At 35.6% G+C, this 17330-nt stretch overlaps 1 protein-coding gene across 3 annotated transcripts in view; it reads left to right on the top strand.

The window, feature by feature from the left end:
• opn5 (opsin 5) overlaps positions 1-17330 on the top strand; it is a 65861-nt gene that overhangs the window by 24236 nt on the left and 24295 nt on the right. For all 3 annotated transcript variants that reach the window (XM_015349774.2, XM_006626015.3, XM_015349763.2), the window contains one exon: positions 16740-16859. In XM_015349774.2, the coding sequence (XP_015205260.1) occupies positions 16745-16859 (115 nt within the window). In that variant the 5' untranslated portion in view covers positions 16740-16744. The remainder of the gene's footprint in view (positions 1-16739; positions 16860-17330) is intronic.

The raw sequence follows: 17330 nt of genomic DNA, 5'->3' as shown, positions 1-17330 counted from the left end.
AATATTTTTGAACATTTTAATATGGAATAAGAGAATTTTTGCTTTAGAGTATTATTGGTTATTTTGATGATGGTAACCAGTTTAGCTACTTGACTTTATAGAGAAGGGACTGTTATTGAAAAAGTGTAGTTAGAGCTCAAATAAGAGCTGGGTTTTGTTTAGTTTTCCTCATTAAGCAATTGTGAGGAAAAATAAATGAGCACTTTTTTATTTTAAGACTGTTTTTGTATATCTGTATTACCAAGACCCACTTTTTTTAAGATACCCGCTACAGCTACCTGCATCCTGGGGTATCACACTATACATACAGAACTATTTCAAACATTAGTTCATTAGCAGTTACTTTTGCTGTACAATAAATAGATTTTTGGAGAGAGTTGCTTAATTTAGGGGTGAAAAACAGTTTTATAGAACATATCAGCATAACTGCATAAATAAATTTAAAAAGTCAACAAATCAAGAAAGTTTCCTTACAGTCTGTGGAGATTATTGATTTAATTTTGCTCTTTATTCAATGAGTAACAAAATATTTTAAATTGTGGTATTTACATCAGTGGTTTTAAAACAGCATGGTCAAAACAACATGGGAAGTGTAATGTTTTACCATTAAAAAAAAATGTTCCATCCATTCTCTAATCAGTTTATCCAATACATTATGAACTTGGGGCTGTCACAGCCTATCCCAGTAAACAGAGGGCACAAGGCAGGGTATACCCTGGACAGGATGCCAGTCAATTGCAGGGTACATGACAGACACAAATACTCTCATACTCACACCAGAAGCCAATTTTCCCAGAAGTCATTAACCTACTAGCATGCCTGGACCGTGAAGAGAAATTCCATATACTGTATATAAATATTCGATCAATTCAGATGCAATTGAAAAAATTCAGTAACAGGCAAAAAATTAATTTAAAACCTCATACATTATTGCATATATTCAGTATTTTGTATTGCTTACAATTTTGTTTATTGAAAGGAGTTCTCCTTAATATACACTTACACAAAATAAATTCTAAAATTGTAAAGACATAATTTCTAGCAAAACTGGTGTCTTAAAACCCAATTAATTTTAAATGTTTCTATTGAAAAGTGCACATTTGAAATTAAATAGAAACATAATAAAAAACTTTATTTTATATAGCGCCTTTAAAGGTGGCTTCTCAAAGTGCTTTACAGGATGACAACAACAATAAATAAGAAGAATACACAATTAAAATATAAAGAGGAGACCATGGATGGTGGTACTAAGAAAAGCAGAGGGGTGAAGAATGAAACCAGTTAAGTAAAGGCTTTTCTGAGGAAGAGGGTTTTGAGTCTGGATTTGAAGGAGTTTAGAGAAGGTGACTCTCTGATATCCTTGGGGAGAGAGTTCCGGAGCTTGGGGGCATAACAGGAGAAGGCCCTGTCACCCATACAATGTAGACAGGCTTGGGGGACAGTAAGGAGAGCAGAATTAGAAGAGCGAAGGTTGCGAGGTGGGGAGTAGGGCGATAATAGTTCAGACAGGTACTGAGGTACCAAGCCATGCAGAGCCTTATAGGTGAGCATGAGGATTTTAAAGTTTACACGGAATTTGACCGGAAGCCAGTGCAAGGACTCCAGGATAGGAGTAATGTGAACACCTGCACTAGACCTGGTCAGGATTCTGGCTGCTGAATTTTGGACATACTGCAGTTTGTTCAGAGTAGATTTAGATACCCCAGTGAGTAGAGCATTACAGTAGTCAATTAGAATTACTGTGTTGAACATCTATTCAGCCACAGTTAGTGATAGCATAGGGTGTAGTCTAGCGATATTTCTGAGGTGAAAAAAAAATGTTTTGACAGTATGCTGCACATGTGAGTCGAATGTTAAGCCAGAATCGAATATAACCCCAAGGTCTTTCAATTTTGATTGAAGCTCAAGTACGGAACCATCTACAGGTAGGGTTACAGGACTGGCTTTATGAAATTGATAGGGGGTGCCAATAAGCATGACTTCGGTCTTGTCGCAGTTAAGATGAAGGAAGTTTTGAGTCATCCAAATTTTAATGTCAGAGATGCAATTAGATAGAATAGAGACAGCCACATCAGTGTCAGGTTTGGTATGGATGTATATTTGAGTATTGTCAGCGTAAAAATGAAAGCTGAGGCCATGTGATCTTAAAAGCTGACCAAGTGGAAACATGTAAATGCTGAAGAGCAAGGGGCCCAGTATTGAGCCCTGAGGAACACCAGACTTAACAAGACCAATTTCAGACCTGTACCCATTGAGAGAGACAAAGTGACAGCGATCAGTGAGGTAAGATTTGAACCATTTGAGAGCAGTGTCAGAAACTCCAAACACAGTCTCAAGACCAGAAAGTAAGATGTTATGGTCAACAGTGTCAAAAGTAGTACTGAGATCAAGAATAATGAATATAGAAAGAGAACCAGAATCAGAAGCTATTAGAAGATCGTTAGTGACTTTGACCAAGGCAGTTTCTGTGCTGTGAAGTTGATGGAAGCCAGATTGGAGGGGTTGGAAAAGGTTACTTGTCATGAGGTGGTTATGTAACTGAAGTGTGACAGCACGTTCTAGAATTTTAGCAAGAAAGGGTAAGAAAGGGGCGAAAAATGTTAAGATTGTCGAGAGCCATGTTAGACTTTTTTGGCACGGGGGTAATGGCAGCAGTTTTGAGGACCATTGGTACAATGCCGGTGCTCATGGATTCATGTATAATATTGAGGACAGTGGGACAGAGAGAAGAGAAACAGGACTGAAATAAGGTGGTGGGAATGGGATCTAAAATAGATGTGGTGGGTTTCATGTGTGTAGCTCGTTTATTGAGGGATGCTGAGTCAAGAAGAGAGAAGCTGGAGGGAAGGGAACCAGAGAAGTTGGATGAGGAGGGAGGAGGTATGGAAATGATATGCGTAGTGAAGAGAATGTGATGCCGAATGTTGTCAATCAAGAAATCTAATGTGTTGCAAAGTTGTGATGAGGCAGGTAATGTGGTGGGGCAGTTTGGCTTGAGCAGTCTGTTGATGGTGGAGAAAAAGATCTTTTGGTGATTTTCAATGATGTGAGAGAAGTAGGTGGATCTAGCAGACTCTATAGTAACCTTATATTCAGATAAGTAATCTCTCCAAGCCTGATAATGTACATTTAGGCCTGAAAGACACCACCTACACTCAAGTTTGCGAGAGGCTGCCTCCATGGATCGCAGATGGTCATTGTACCAAGGGGCAGGGCTAGAGAAGAAGATGGTTCAAGTTTTTAATGGAGCAAAGGTGTCAAGGGTAGATAAAAGAGCACTGTCAAATAACTATTTTGTCCTCTAGAGGTTCAGAGGAAAAGAAACAAGATAAGGAGGACAGAACAGAATTTCCAAACCTTGGACATAAAGCATTTTACTTACAAAATAAGTTCACATTATGTATTTGATCAAATGTAAATATAGATGGTGGACACTGATGTTTTTTGTAAAATATGTTTTTCACTGCTGCTGAAAAAAGTCAAAGAGTGCAAAAGTCCACAATTTGTATGCCTTTGTAATGCACATCATATGATAAACTCTGAATGAAAGAGATCATTCATGTTTTTTTTTCAGAAGCAAATGAACTGCTTTGTTTATGAATCAGGAAATTCAGCTGACATAATCAGGCACAATACCAGAAATTGTCTCTTGCAAAATTTTAGCAAAGGACAAGCGTAAGAGCTAGAGCATACGCACATTGTGTGAGTAATTCGCATGGATGTACGTGCACTTTTGCTGATTATTTTATGTTGATATGCCTTACAAATTAATGTTATATTTTGAAATTTGGTCACATTTGTTAAATCAAGAATAATACTGTTAAGATTTAATTTTGTAATTATTTTTGGAAGTTTTAGTTAATGTAAAATATAAGTGGTGTTTCTTGTTCATTTGTCTAATGATATTCCAGGCAAAGTAATAACAAAGTCTGCATTTCAACATTTGAACATTGATGTAAACTTGCATTATTTCCTTTAGTTTTTTGCTGAATTATTTGATAGAACCTTGCCTGCCAGGTAATACTGTACAAAAAAGCAATTTTCTCAAAACAATAAATCTGAAAGATTTAAAATAACAATTGCATCAGTGAAGAAACAAATTATACTTTCAAAATGTACAACAGTGTATTTGAAGTAAGAGGATTTCATACACCCTCTGTTTTCTAGTTTCAGTGTTCACATAAGATTATTTTAACCAGCCAGATATTACCTATGGATCTATACATAATATGGCATAATATGAGTGGTGTTATTACATTATCTTGCTGACCAGTAACATTATAAAAAACAACAATACACTTGCACATTGTGTTGAGACAGTTTTAAAATTTGGTGACTTTGATATATATATATAGACTGAATATAGTTCTAACCTCTATAGACAGCTTTTCTGCCAGGATGGAATGGAATTGTATCATCATACAAAAAAAAATCCACATTCTTTTTCAGAGAAATCACCTGCCGTGATTTCTTCTTTGTTTGATAAAACAAAATTCAAACAATATATTGAATATTTTCCATCTCCCTTAGCAACATGTTTTACATTAGCTGTCTTTATCTCAACCTTAGAGGTACCTTTTTATTATAAGTGTATTTCTAATAATTCTTTTAACAGTAACATTCTTGAAAGTATAATTAGTAGCCACTTTAGGCTCTGAGTTTTTATTCAACATTTAACAACTTTTTTGAATCTACCAGATAAAATATGTATAAAACTTTAAGAATCTTGAAACTTTGGTGGAAATATCTGGTTTGATATCTGTTTTAATATATAGAGTAGCTTATATATTTTATATTATTATTTAAAATAACTCAAATTAAATGGAGGAATGAAGTTTATCTATTATAAATACTGTACAGATCCAGTTATTCAGAATGAGTGAAGGATACTGCAGTAGTTTGTGGTTGAGCAGCTGTGCATCTCGTGTGGAGCTTTTGTGTTGTTACCGGAAACGGTTTCGAATCCCGGTTTATGCTGAGGGACAATCTTTTTCTAATTATAGAATTTAAGCTGTACACTGTTTAGACTTTTATTAATTTTAAACTGTTATTATGCTGTAGCTTGTGAACGTGATGTGCCCTTTTCAGCTTTACTTCACATAGAGAAAATCCAAAGGTAAATTTTGGTAGCAGAAAACAAAAACAGTACTGTAATGTTATATACAGTAATCTAATGTACGCAAAGTAGATGGTAGTGATAGCTAAATATGAAAACGTACCCAACAGTATTCTACCCTTTTCATAAATATTTAATGCATCAAAGTCTTTAACTTGGTAACTTACATTGGGTTTGGTTACGGTTTCAACGTGCTTGTTCTAATATTATAAAGTTTATATACTTATACTGTACTTCATAAAAAGTTATAACGTTTTATCCTTTTCTAAGAATAGTAAGAACACCACTTTCTGTAATTGTAAAAAAAGTTGTATTTTTTTAATACAACTTGATAGTTATATTAATATGGAATCGTGTAACTAAGCAGATAAAATATCACAAGGGGACATTTCAGAAACATTTTGACATTAGTTTATTTTTTAAAAAAATGTTATTGTCCTTGTAGTGGTAATAGACAAAGCACTGTAATGTAGGGCGCTGCACCCAATGGTTTAAAGCATTAATAATTACTTACATAGTGCTTTTCTGGACACTCCACTCAAACCGCTTTACAGATAATGTAATGTGCAGCATCCACCTGGATGATGCGACAGCAGCCATAGTGCGCCAGAACGCTCCCCACACATCAGCTATCAGTGGGGATAAGAGCAGAGTAATGAAGCCAATTCATAGAGGGGGATTATTAGGAGGCCATGATTGGTACGGGCCAATAGGAAATTTGGCCGGGACGCTGGAGTTACACCCCTACTCTTTTCGAGAAATGCCGTGGGATTTTTAATGACCACAGAGAACCAGGACCTCTGTTTTACGTCTCATCCGAAGGAGTCACCTGTTTACAGTATAGTGTCCCTGTAACTATACTGGGGCAATAGGACTCACATGAACTGCAGGGTGAGTGCTCCCTGCTGGCCCCACTAACACTTCTTCCACCAGCAACCTTAGTTTTTCCCAGGAGATCTCTCATCCAGGTACTGACCAGGTTCACACCTGCTTGGCTTCAGTTGGATGCCAGTTGTGAGTTGCAGAGTGATATGGCTGCTGGCCATCAACTTTCAGTTTGTTTCTTATATAGTAAATACATAAAAATAGACCACTGTTATAGCTTGCTGTTAGTTCTGGTGTGAATTTGTGTATCTGGATAAATTAAGTGATGGTTTTGTGATTAAGGATTTCTTTGTGGAATTCTTTAAGTTAAACAAAGGAGGGAAGATTGGTTATTTTTGCAATTGCCAGTAACCAGAGAGCAGCTTATCCATATGTTGAAACCGTACCATAACAGTGAAGACAGACGGGTTACACCTTCAATTGAGCCTGTCACTCTCTCTGTTGTTTACTAATGTACACTGTCCAGATGCCAATGTTCTTGTTATGTGAACAAGAATATGCTCTTGCTTATTAAACTCTGAGATTCTGACAGATTTGACTCTATTTTGCCATAATTTAGCTGAAACGGAAAAAGAAATCATGCAGTTTTATAACCAGACACTCCGACTCAAACCTGTATCGTACAGTGATATAGATGTGGGTAATGTCATCCAGATTTAACAATGTGCTTGCCGCACAAATCCTGCTAAACTAGAAGCATTGCAGAAGGTGATAAACTGTACATTATTTACTGGAACACAGCTGAGTTCAAAGAAGGAAGTTCTTGAAGCCCCCCTGTTTATTAGTATAAAACATTGATGAGTCTTGGTTCTGTACAGATTACAGAAAAGTGAAGGCTTAAACTACACCAGACATTGTTTGTACTGTTTAAGCATAGTCAAGGACCAATGGGCTGTTCCCTTTTATAACAGGGTTACTCCCTGGAAATTAAACACAAGAAGAGTATTTTTAGACAATGTTGTATGGCTCTGACAGAATTTCTCTGTAAACTGAAGTTATAGACGAGACACGTTGTGTATTGCCTTTATTACACTTGTAAGAACATACCAATCTTAATGCGATACGGAAGATATTATTAATAACCTTTTAAATCTAAACTCAGTTACACCTGGGATTCGCTTTATTCAAAATAACGTTTTTGAAAATTGAACCAGGTAGCAGATCTTGTTTATATAAAAGTTATATCACTGGGCACAGTGATGGAGACCGAAATAAATGACACAAGCACTACCAGCTTTCTTCCCTTCCCTCTGGTGCAAGATGATAATGTGTTGGCTGGCACGAAAATATTCCCTCCCATTTTTAATCATTCTGTTTCCGAGTCAAAGCAGGTGAGAGAGAGTAGGAAGAGACAAAAAAAAATTGTATCCTGTCTTAATTTCAAATTATATTTTACCTTCATTTTTTGACTTTATAAGTTTGTATTTTACTTATTTTCTGATAGTCATAATTTATTCTGATAAATGTTTTTACAAGATGTGGAAGAAGTGCTACAAATTATTACATTGAGAATTTTATTGTTATTGATTACTACTAGTTTATGCTAACACCTGACTTTCTTATTTAGATGTAAATATAAATATTGAACTAAGTGTGACATTCAGAAAAAACAATCGATAATAGTGTGTGGTATTTGTATAGATTAAACTTTTCTAAATTAAAAAAAATAGAAGCTGTAAAACGGTGTTTACCGTTAGTGGGTGGTGCACTATTTTGTCAGCAACCTGCTGATCTACTTAACACCTGTATAAAATGTGATTTTATTTCTGTACGGAATGTGTTGTTGTGTTCAAAAATTAAAGTGTTTTAAATGTTTAATTATAAAGTAGAAAGAACTTACAGCTTAGAGACTCTAAGCTTAGACTCTAAAGACTCCAAGCTGATCGCGCAGAAGACAATCACCAATTATTCATGCATAAAAAGTGTTTTTAACTATCTGAACCAGTTTTTTATGGATTTTAAAGTCATGCAATGTCTAATTTAGGCAAGCACACATAATTGTTTCTTATTTTTTATTTTCTTTAAAATTGAAAGAATCAGTTGCCCATCTTGCCATACAATATTATGTTATGTTTGTTTTAGAGAGACTTCTGAACGTTTCAACTAATGCATAAAAATATAACCTAATGCCTTCTCGTGTTATGAGCTCACTTACACATGGGACCCGCTTTATTCAAACTAGGGTTTCTAAAAATGCAATCAGGTACTCGATATTGTTTAAATAAAAGCTGTGAACATTTTCAATAATTGCAATCTTTAAAATGCCTGTGATTTGAAGGCTTTGTGCCACAGCAGAATTCACAGATGCTAATGCCACATACAGTTCTCCCAGATATCCAACTTTTGCCCATCAGTCAAGAGAAGGATGAAAGATTGTTTGTGCAGTGCATCGGCACAGATGGTAAAAGCCAGATCTGACCGTTACTCGTAATTTTGTGACTTTTGAAATTTACTGGGGATGGACCACATCTGGCTAGAGGCAAAAGAGCCTTGCCTTGCAATCTCCGGGAAAACATTATAGGCATGGTGAATTGGAGATTCTCAAAACTTACTTTATATGATTGGAAACTAATACGTGATTGGATAAACGAAATGGTTTGAAGAAAGAGATGCTGTTTTCCTCTTGTTTAACAGTCTGCACAGCAACAAAACAATCAGATTAAACAAGAGAGTATGACATTACTTTTGTCAATGAAAATATTTAGTCTTTCCATGTTGATTTAAGTGCCCTTCTTTCAGTTGGATTGCATGATTGGCATGAAACATCTTAGGGTTATTGTTATAATTTCTCCTATTATCGAATCCCACAACTTTTTTACTTGTGATTATTTTGGAAACATTTTGACATGTTCCTTTTAACTACATTGCTGTTGATACTGTTGCAATTGACAATGAAACGCTCAGAGTTTGTATTGTAGGACGCTCTGGACGAGTTAAGCTTTGATGCAGGACAAATAAATGTATTTCCCACAAGCTATACTGTAGTGGCTTTAAAACTATACACCATCGTGCTGTAAGAATGTGGCATGTCTTTGTTCAAGTTTTAAAAGTACAGAGAAACAAGTGTTTAGAAAAAACACATTTGATTGCTGGTTGCCTTGTGCTAAAGAGCATCAATGCTAACAGAGCATGCTGCTGAAAATCCATTCACATCCATCAGGAAGAACTGTCTATTCTACGTAACAAACACAACAGGGTGTAACACTCCTTGACTAATAGGTAAAAGTTAATTCCAAGCTGAAAAGAAAAAACTCAACATGTCTCCACTATAAATCTTCAACTTACAGACTGTCCTAGGTCATTTATTATTCATTTCTTCCGTATTGCATTAAAATTTACAAGTATAAATCCACCTAATCTATCCGCTTTATCAAGGACAGGTAACAGTTTCACCTATACTATTTGGTTACATTTTTTATGATTTTGACAGACTTCGGAATGTTTCGACTGATGCTTAAAAATGTAACATAATGTGTACTGTGGTAAAAGAGCCATTGAGCACAGAACATCTTTCTGCCTGTGAAGATATTTATAGTTTATTCTTATCTGTGTTAGAACAGGAAAATAAAGAGGGAGTTTCAGAAATTAAACAGAGATCTGGAACACCGTCTCAAAAATAGATGTTTAATAAATTGAAGGTTGTGAAAACAGTGACAAATCACCCCGAACATTTTAAAATACAAGCCATTTGAAATTATTAGTTGTTATTAATACATCACTTAACTTCAAACATATTGTGATATTAAGAAATACTAAAAAATTCAATATAGTGTCTGTAATATTTACTATTTTAGTTTTTCAAAGAAATGTTTATATGTTAAGGGAAAACTCCAAACATGCCAAAGCCATTACACCAACGTGCCACTTAACAACTTAAGTTATAGCTGAAAAGGGCAGGCAAAATATTTTCAAGTAATCACAGGTGGATGAGTCGGGTTGATGAAGATGTTTACAAAGAAAGTGGACTACAGTAATACTTTGAGCTATATGGAAATAAATAAATCCTTAAATATTGTTATTAATTTCTTTAGATGTGCGATTCCTTATTATATATCCCCTATTAATCTAATTCTAAAAAGAATGCTTTTTTTACTGTGATAACGAGCACAGGTATTCATAGAAAAGGTTAAAACATTATAACTTTTTATAAAGTTTATAAACTTAATATAGTCAGAAGGAGCATGTAAAAACTTTTCCAAAATAACCACAGTAAGTAACTGAATGAAAGACTTTGATGCTTAAAATGTTTATGAAGAAAGTGGAATACTGTTGTGTATTCTTTATTTAATCTACCACTACCAGCCATATACAGTTTGATAATATATTTATATCCCTAAATTAATATAGTTTATGATGTTCAGAGACGTTATGCTCCTTTTATTTTTATGCCCAGCTACCAAAATTTCCCTTTAGTTTTAAAAAAACCACAAGTGCCACCTTTCATTCATTTTGGCCAACCAATCACCTACTGCGGTATTCCGCGCTATTCTGCAGATAATTTTATGCAGTACGGGGTTTTACCAAGCATTTTGAATGGCTGCATCTGTATATAATGTCTTAATCCTTTTCTTGGTCTTTCATTTTTTAAAAATAATTCTACAGTAGTGATAAACACAATAAAGAAACAATATCTGTTCTTTCTAGAATACTGAAAATTGATAAAGTGACATTTTTAATACTGCTATGTACTGTACACAGTAAACAGTCCAGAAAACAATCCTAGCATATTAATATTGTTACAAATGGGACATACAAAAATGAAGAAAAAATGATTGAGTGGATTAATAAATGAGTAAAATAAATAATAATGACCCCCAACTTGTATAGATTTCTGCCATGCAAATGACCGAGCAGTTGGTACAGATGCAGCCATTCAAAATGGGTGGGGTATTCCGCGGTATACCCCAGTGGGCGTGTCGCAGTATCACGCAGTATCACGGGGAAAATCGCGTCATTTGACGTCATGCCAGAAAGTATCTGGTACCACCTTGTAAAACTGCCAGGAGGAGCCAATAAAGCTTAACCTCTCATGTACAGCATTTGAGCTTTTAAATTTAAACTGTGTATTACAGCATGTTAATCATCAGTCATTAAAATGTTGGTATATTTTATGAAAGCAAGATTGCTCAGTTGGACAAAAGTACACAACCTACATTTATCAGAAATACTTATGCATCAAAGCCTTTACCGAAGATATTACTAATAGTATTAATAATGAATGACTTTGGACAAGCTGTAAACTCAAAGTATAATTTATTTAGCACATTTGTACAAGCACTTGGAATCTGTCCAAGCCCTACTTTGTCAGGCATTTTCTTTTACTGCAACGGACATAAAAACTCCCTTGCTTTTAACACGGCGTTTCATAATTTCTAACTACGAAAATTATTTAAACTGCGACACTTATCATTCAACTAGAGCTCAGAATATCACAAGGATCCTCAAGAGCACAGCAAAGACTGTATTAAAAGATACTTGTATCAGATACATGAGAATCCAAGCTTTTTTATCAACGCTTTCTTTTCCGTATACCAGATATTATGGAACCACTTCAGAAGGGTGTCAGCCATTCAGATTCCAGGAATCGGTACTTTAAAGAAAAAATACACACCGGTATTCCATTTCTCCCTAAACATTTTAAGCATCGAAGTATTTAACTAACATGTTAAACAGCTTGTAAAAAACTGGTATTAAGCTTTTCTGCTAATATAATATGGAATCGCGTATCTAAAGAAATTAATAACAATATGATTATATTCGTGTACTGCGACAGGGCTGTGTAGGGCTGTTTCGCCTCTCTCTTCATCCGACTTCCCTAGTAGCCCACTGGTCTACGTGCCTGATTACTAACCTACAGGTTGTGTGTTCAAATTCAGCTGGCGCTGTGACTTTTCTTTTAACAAACATTTCTTCGAAAAAATAGAATAGTAATATTATGGACAATCAATTGACTTTTTATATTTCTAAATATCACAACATGATTGAATTTAAGTCATTTTTGATAACAATGAATAGTCACCTTCTTCCCTTCTGACAACGGTCCCTGCTTCTGCTTTCTGCTTCTATTGTGTGTGTGTGTGGGGGGGATCCCTTCAGATCTCCCTTCAGATTTAAAAGGTTATTAATCATATCTTCTGTGTCGCATCTTACCAGTGCAGCTGATCTTTTGCTGCTTGGGTCAACTATCACAAAGCTTTAGAGAACCTAACATTTCTATTATAAGATTGTAAATTTGTAATAGAGTAAATTTTTATAGAGAAATGGAGGCCTATACAGTATGCATTACAATGTAAACATTTATATTGATTTAAATCACGTTTTGATTTAAATGGCAAACGCGTGTTTAATTATATGTGTTTTTTTATCATAATCAGACAAATGCAACATAAATTGATACAGTATCTTTGTCTTCTAAGTATCTTAATAAACTTTCAGCATAGCTTTCTCCCCGTTTAGATTTATTTTTCTTGGGATTTTGGGATCAAACGTGGAAGGATTAGATTGTAATTGTTTTTATTTTTCAAATACGTTTTAGAAAAGTGTAATCTATACTAAAAAGGTGTACACCATTTGCTATACAGATACATATTATAAATTTATTATAAAATAAAGTTAAAGCCTTTATTTTTCTTCTACATATTGTAATACTTTTGGGTTTGGATAGGACGGACACAAGAACTCAGACTTGCGGAGTTAAAGCAAGTTAAAGCCTTTATTTTTCTTCTCCGCCACCACCTGTTAGCCCGGCTCTCCCGCGCCACTGCCCGCCAACAGCGGGAGCCAACACACCGCCCGCGCGCCCGAGAGAGAGAGAGAGAGAGAGTAAGACCCAGGGGTGCAGAAGCAGCGAACTATTTACAAGGAAAACAGATACCTCCCCAGACTGTACGCCCGCTTCACTGTGGGACAGCCGCACTGGTTGGCGGCCTTCCTAAAACCCGCCCTGACCACTTTCACTCCTGTCCTGCTCTTCTCCGCGCACCCCAGCTGGGCGCTCTTTGGCCTCTGCCCGGGGTGAATGTATATTTAGATATTTACACCCGGCACGGCACCGAGAGAGCGTCTGCATTTACAACTTAGTTTTTAAAATTAGTCATGCAACATGAAGCATCTCCTTTTACTTTTAAGTCCCTTAATTATCATTGAGCACAGCTTTCTCACCACTTAGATTACTTTTTGATACCATCCTTACACAAAGCAGAAACTTCTTGTATTTTCCGATGACATACAGTACATGTGGAAAGATTACAGATTTTAATCGTCTTTAATTTTGTTACGTTATATGTTTTAGGAACATTTCATCTATACAAACACCATAAAACTATTCTCGTTGTATTTCTGAATGTTATGTTACACCTACAGTAGTTCACTGTTTTAAATACATTGAATTAAGAAAGTTAAGTGTAGCACTTTAGATTTTTTTCTGAACTGGGGAAAATCTGATCATGATTCTCTATAACAATAATAAAAACCATTATTTTACATATCACCTTTAAAAGTGGCATCTCAAAGCAATACAGTAGATGTAAACCACAGATTACAAAGTAAATACCCAGACAAACACAAACGCGTTTTTAATAAAATGCTTTTATTCATTCAGCAGAGAGAGAGAGAGAGAGAGAGAGAGAGAGAGAAAAAGAGAGACATCCAGCAGAGAGAGACACACACACAGGTTTTCATTGACAAAACGTAATTGTTTTTTTTACATTCCTCTTCTCTAACAGGAATGTTTTGTCTTTCTCAGACTAACATTCCCGAATGTCCCCCGCCCCGGTCAACAATCATAGGAAGAACACGAAACAGCCTGTTAATAAAATTGTTACAATTTTGTTTGGTCAGTTCTTCCTCCCAGAATGTATAGATTGCATCGATCAGTTCCTGCTTTGTGACGGGCTTAGCAGTTTTCCGAACAAAGTCTTTCAGCGAATGCCAAACCATCTCTATCGGATTAAGATCTGGGGATTCGGCTGGAGTTTTCACCCAGTTCACTCCTTCTGCTACAAGCCTCACCCTTGCTGCTGTGTGTTTCGGATCGTTGTCTTGAAAGAGATGGTGCCTTGATCCAAAGTGCTCCCTGATATATGGGGCAGCATGCTGTGTGACCACGACTTCCTCGCGGAATTCACGGTCCATAATTCCTTCGAAAATAAGAAGTGGTCCCGGGCCTCTTCTAGATATACCCCCCAGACGTGAACCTTCAGTGGATGTTTGGGCTTTGGCTTGTCCACATATCTCCCCTTTTTGCAAAATGACATTGTTGAAAACTGTTCCAGAGCTACCTTTGTTTCGGCGGTGAAAAGTACATCCTGAAATGCCTCCCACTGTTCAATCCATTGGAGCGCTTGTTTGAGTCTTTCCTCTTTGTTTTTTAGCCTTATCATGGGGCATGTGTTGGTTTTTCTGTATCTCCATCCAAGCCTCCTGCGCACTCTTCTTATCGATGTCTAAACGGGGAGAAATCTATGCTGAAAGTTTATTAAGATACTTAGAAGACAAAGATATCAATTTATGTTGCATTTGTCTGATTGTGAATCAAAAAACACATATATTTAAACACGTGTTTACGATTTAAATCAAAACACGCTTTAAATCAAAACACGCTTTAAATCAATATAAATGTTTATATTGTAACGCATAGGTGACTATTCATTGTTATTAAAATGACTTAAATTCGATCATGTTGTGATATTTAGAAATATAAATTTGTTTGGTGCGAGTGAGGCTTTAATTAATCTCTGACCCAGGGAAAAGTTTTATTTTTTCAAAGAAATGTTTAATAAAAAAAAGTCATGGCTCTAGCGGGATTCAAACACACAGCGTTTGACGTAGGAGTCAGGAACCTAACCCACAGCGCCACTGGCAAGGTCACGTGAAAAGTGTTGAAAAAGCCCTACAAAACATTATCAACAGACACCGTACAGCATGTACTGTACAATTATTGTGTATAATATAATTATATTGTTATTATTTTCTTTAGATACGTGATTCCATATTATATTCCCTTTTAATCAAATTCTAAAAATATGCTTGTTGACTCCAGTATCACGTAAGTTAAAGACTTCGATGCTTAAAATGTTTAGGGAGAAATGGAATACTGGTGTATATTTCTTCTTTAAAGTACCGAGACCAGCCATATACTGTATGTTTATGTTCCAAAATTAATATCATTTATGGCCTTCACACGCGTTACAGTATGCTCCTATTCTTTTTATGCTCAGCTACTAAGATTTCCCTTCAGTGGTATTTTGCGGTATTTTGCGTCAGCGCGCGAGGCCGTAGCCAATTACCTCCGGTACGTGTCTGTACCGCCCACTTTGAATGGCTGCATCTGTATGATTAGTGAGCACAGGAATTCTTTGTCATCTGGTACAGTTTTGATGAAAATATTAATAATTCAGGCACACTTGGTTAAACATATGTTGATTAACAATGACAATTATCACACTAAATTATACACAACACACAAGTACCCTTTATACAAATTTACAATAAGGCATCCTAACCAACCAGAAATTCCCAGACTGTTACCAAGTATTCAACTGTTAAATAATGCCTGTAGAGGGTAAAAGAAGAGATAAGATACCTTCTCAACTATGTAGAATAGACCATGCATTTAAATATCTGTCTCTATAAATCTAGATGCCACCAAATGAATGGGAACCTATCTCCCTATTCTAAAATGCTCCCACAAACCAGAAGAGGGATTCTTAACTCAGGAAATTAGTTACCTAAAAACTACAGAATAGCAAGTTTCTTAACAAAGTTCAGATACTTACCTTGAGTCTGGTCAAATATGTCAGAAGGTCAGTAGTGTTGATCTTCCTGCCCACAAAATCCATCTGTGATGATCCTTCACTCCCCTTGTTGAATAATTTCCAGTTACTCCCATCAGAACACAGGTTCCCAACTCCAAATATGAATGAGATTTAAGTTCTCACTCATACCTGTAGCCATATCGTTACTTACTTGATTTATATGTATATTGTTGTTCCTGTCTGTGTTTTTTTTTCTTCTCTCCATCTGTACACCAGCACTGCTGCTGTAAAACAACTTGTTCCCCCCACCCCACAGGGATAATAAAGACTCTTTCTCTCTCTTGGCTTCCTGGGTGATCTCTAACAAGGAACTCTAACCTTGGATCTTTCTTTTGTGGTCTTATCTGCCCATTGTCCTTCATCTTCTTATATGGTGTCTTCCTGAATTGTTGATTGACACATAATCATTTACCTAGTGCTTAATTGAAGTAAACCAAAGTAAACTTTATGATTGCTTTGATCATTTATCATTCATCTGGGCCCTCTACATCTCAGCAAATATTCCTTTTGCATCAAAGCTGAAAATGTTTACATTGCCAGGTGTTACACTCTTTATCTAGATTCCTAGAGACACTTCCTAGTCACCTGTGGCCTAACTATATGAAATCATGTAACTTTCATGTTTTTAAAGGTGAATCATTATGTTTTTGCAAAAGACTTGGCAAAAGGAAAATGACCACTTGTGTTCCTCAAGAAAGTGGATAAATAAAGCATTTGTAACTAATAAACATTTTGTTTAGTGTTTTTTAATGCTCATGAATTGTATATTTTGCATGTTGCCTACTGCATACATATATATGTGACAATAACATATATTAATCATATAATTCTTAACTTACATTTTTTAAATCTGTTGTTGAAGTGGAAGTATTGTTAAATCCAACTATTCAAACCACAACTTTTTTTCCCATTATATTTTTTAGGGATTATGTCAACAATAGGAAATGGCTATGTCATTTTCATGACCTTCAAACGGAAGACCAAGTTAAGACCTCCTGAACTGATGACAATGAATTTAGCAATCTTTGATTTTGGAATTTCAGGTAACTATGTTCTTATTTGTGGATCTGAAAGAAAACTTTAAACGATCTTTGTTTTTCACACATGATTTAAAATGAACAATGAAGCAGAAATAACTAAACATCTTTTTGGAGATTAGAACACCAAAATACCCTAATAGCCCTGCACTACAATAGCAATTTCAGGCATCATTTAGAAGCTCTATAGTATTTTCTGTTTAGAATAACCAGGTATTTAAAACAATTACTTTTCAACCCGTCCTTCCTTTTTACTCCTTATTTCACTGGAAAATCTATACTAACTGTAAAAAAGAATAAACATGATGCAAATTCCAGTAGTCTAAAGGGTGATGCTAGTGTACAGCCCAATGGAGGCAAAAGTTGAAGTAAAAAAATGGGAAATGTAAAGAACAAAAATAATGTTGTAAATATTTGTGAGCAAGACCGACACTTTTTTGTCATGAAAAAAATGCCATGCCTTTCAGCTTTTCTAGA

This window comes from Lepisosteus oculatus, chromosome 2 (assembly GCF_040954835.1).
Source record: "Lepisosteus oculatus isolate fLepOcu1 chromosome 2, fLepOcu1.hap2, whole genome shotgun sequence".
Lineage (NCBI taxonomy): Eukaryota > Metazoa > Chordata > Actinopteri > Semionotiformes > Lepisosteidae > Lepisosteus > Lepisosteus oculatus.
The sequence above is the reverse complement of the archived record's forward strand: the minus strand, read 5'-3'. Positions and strand labels throughout refer to the sequence as shown.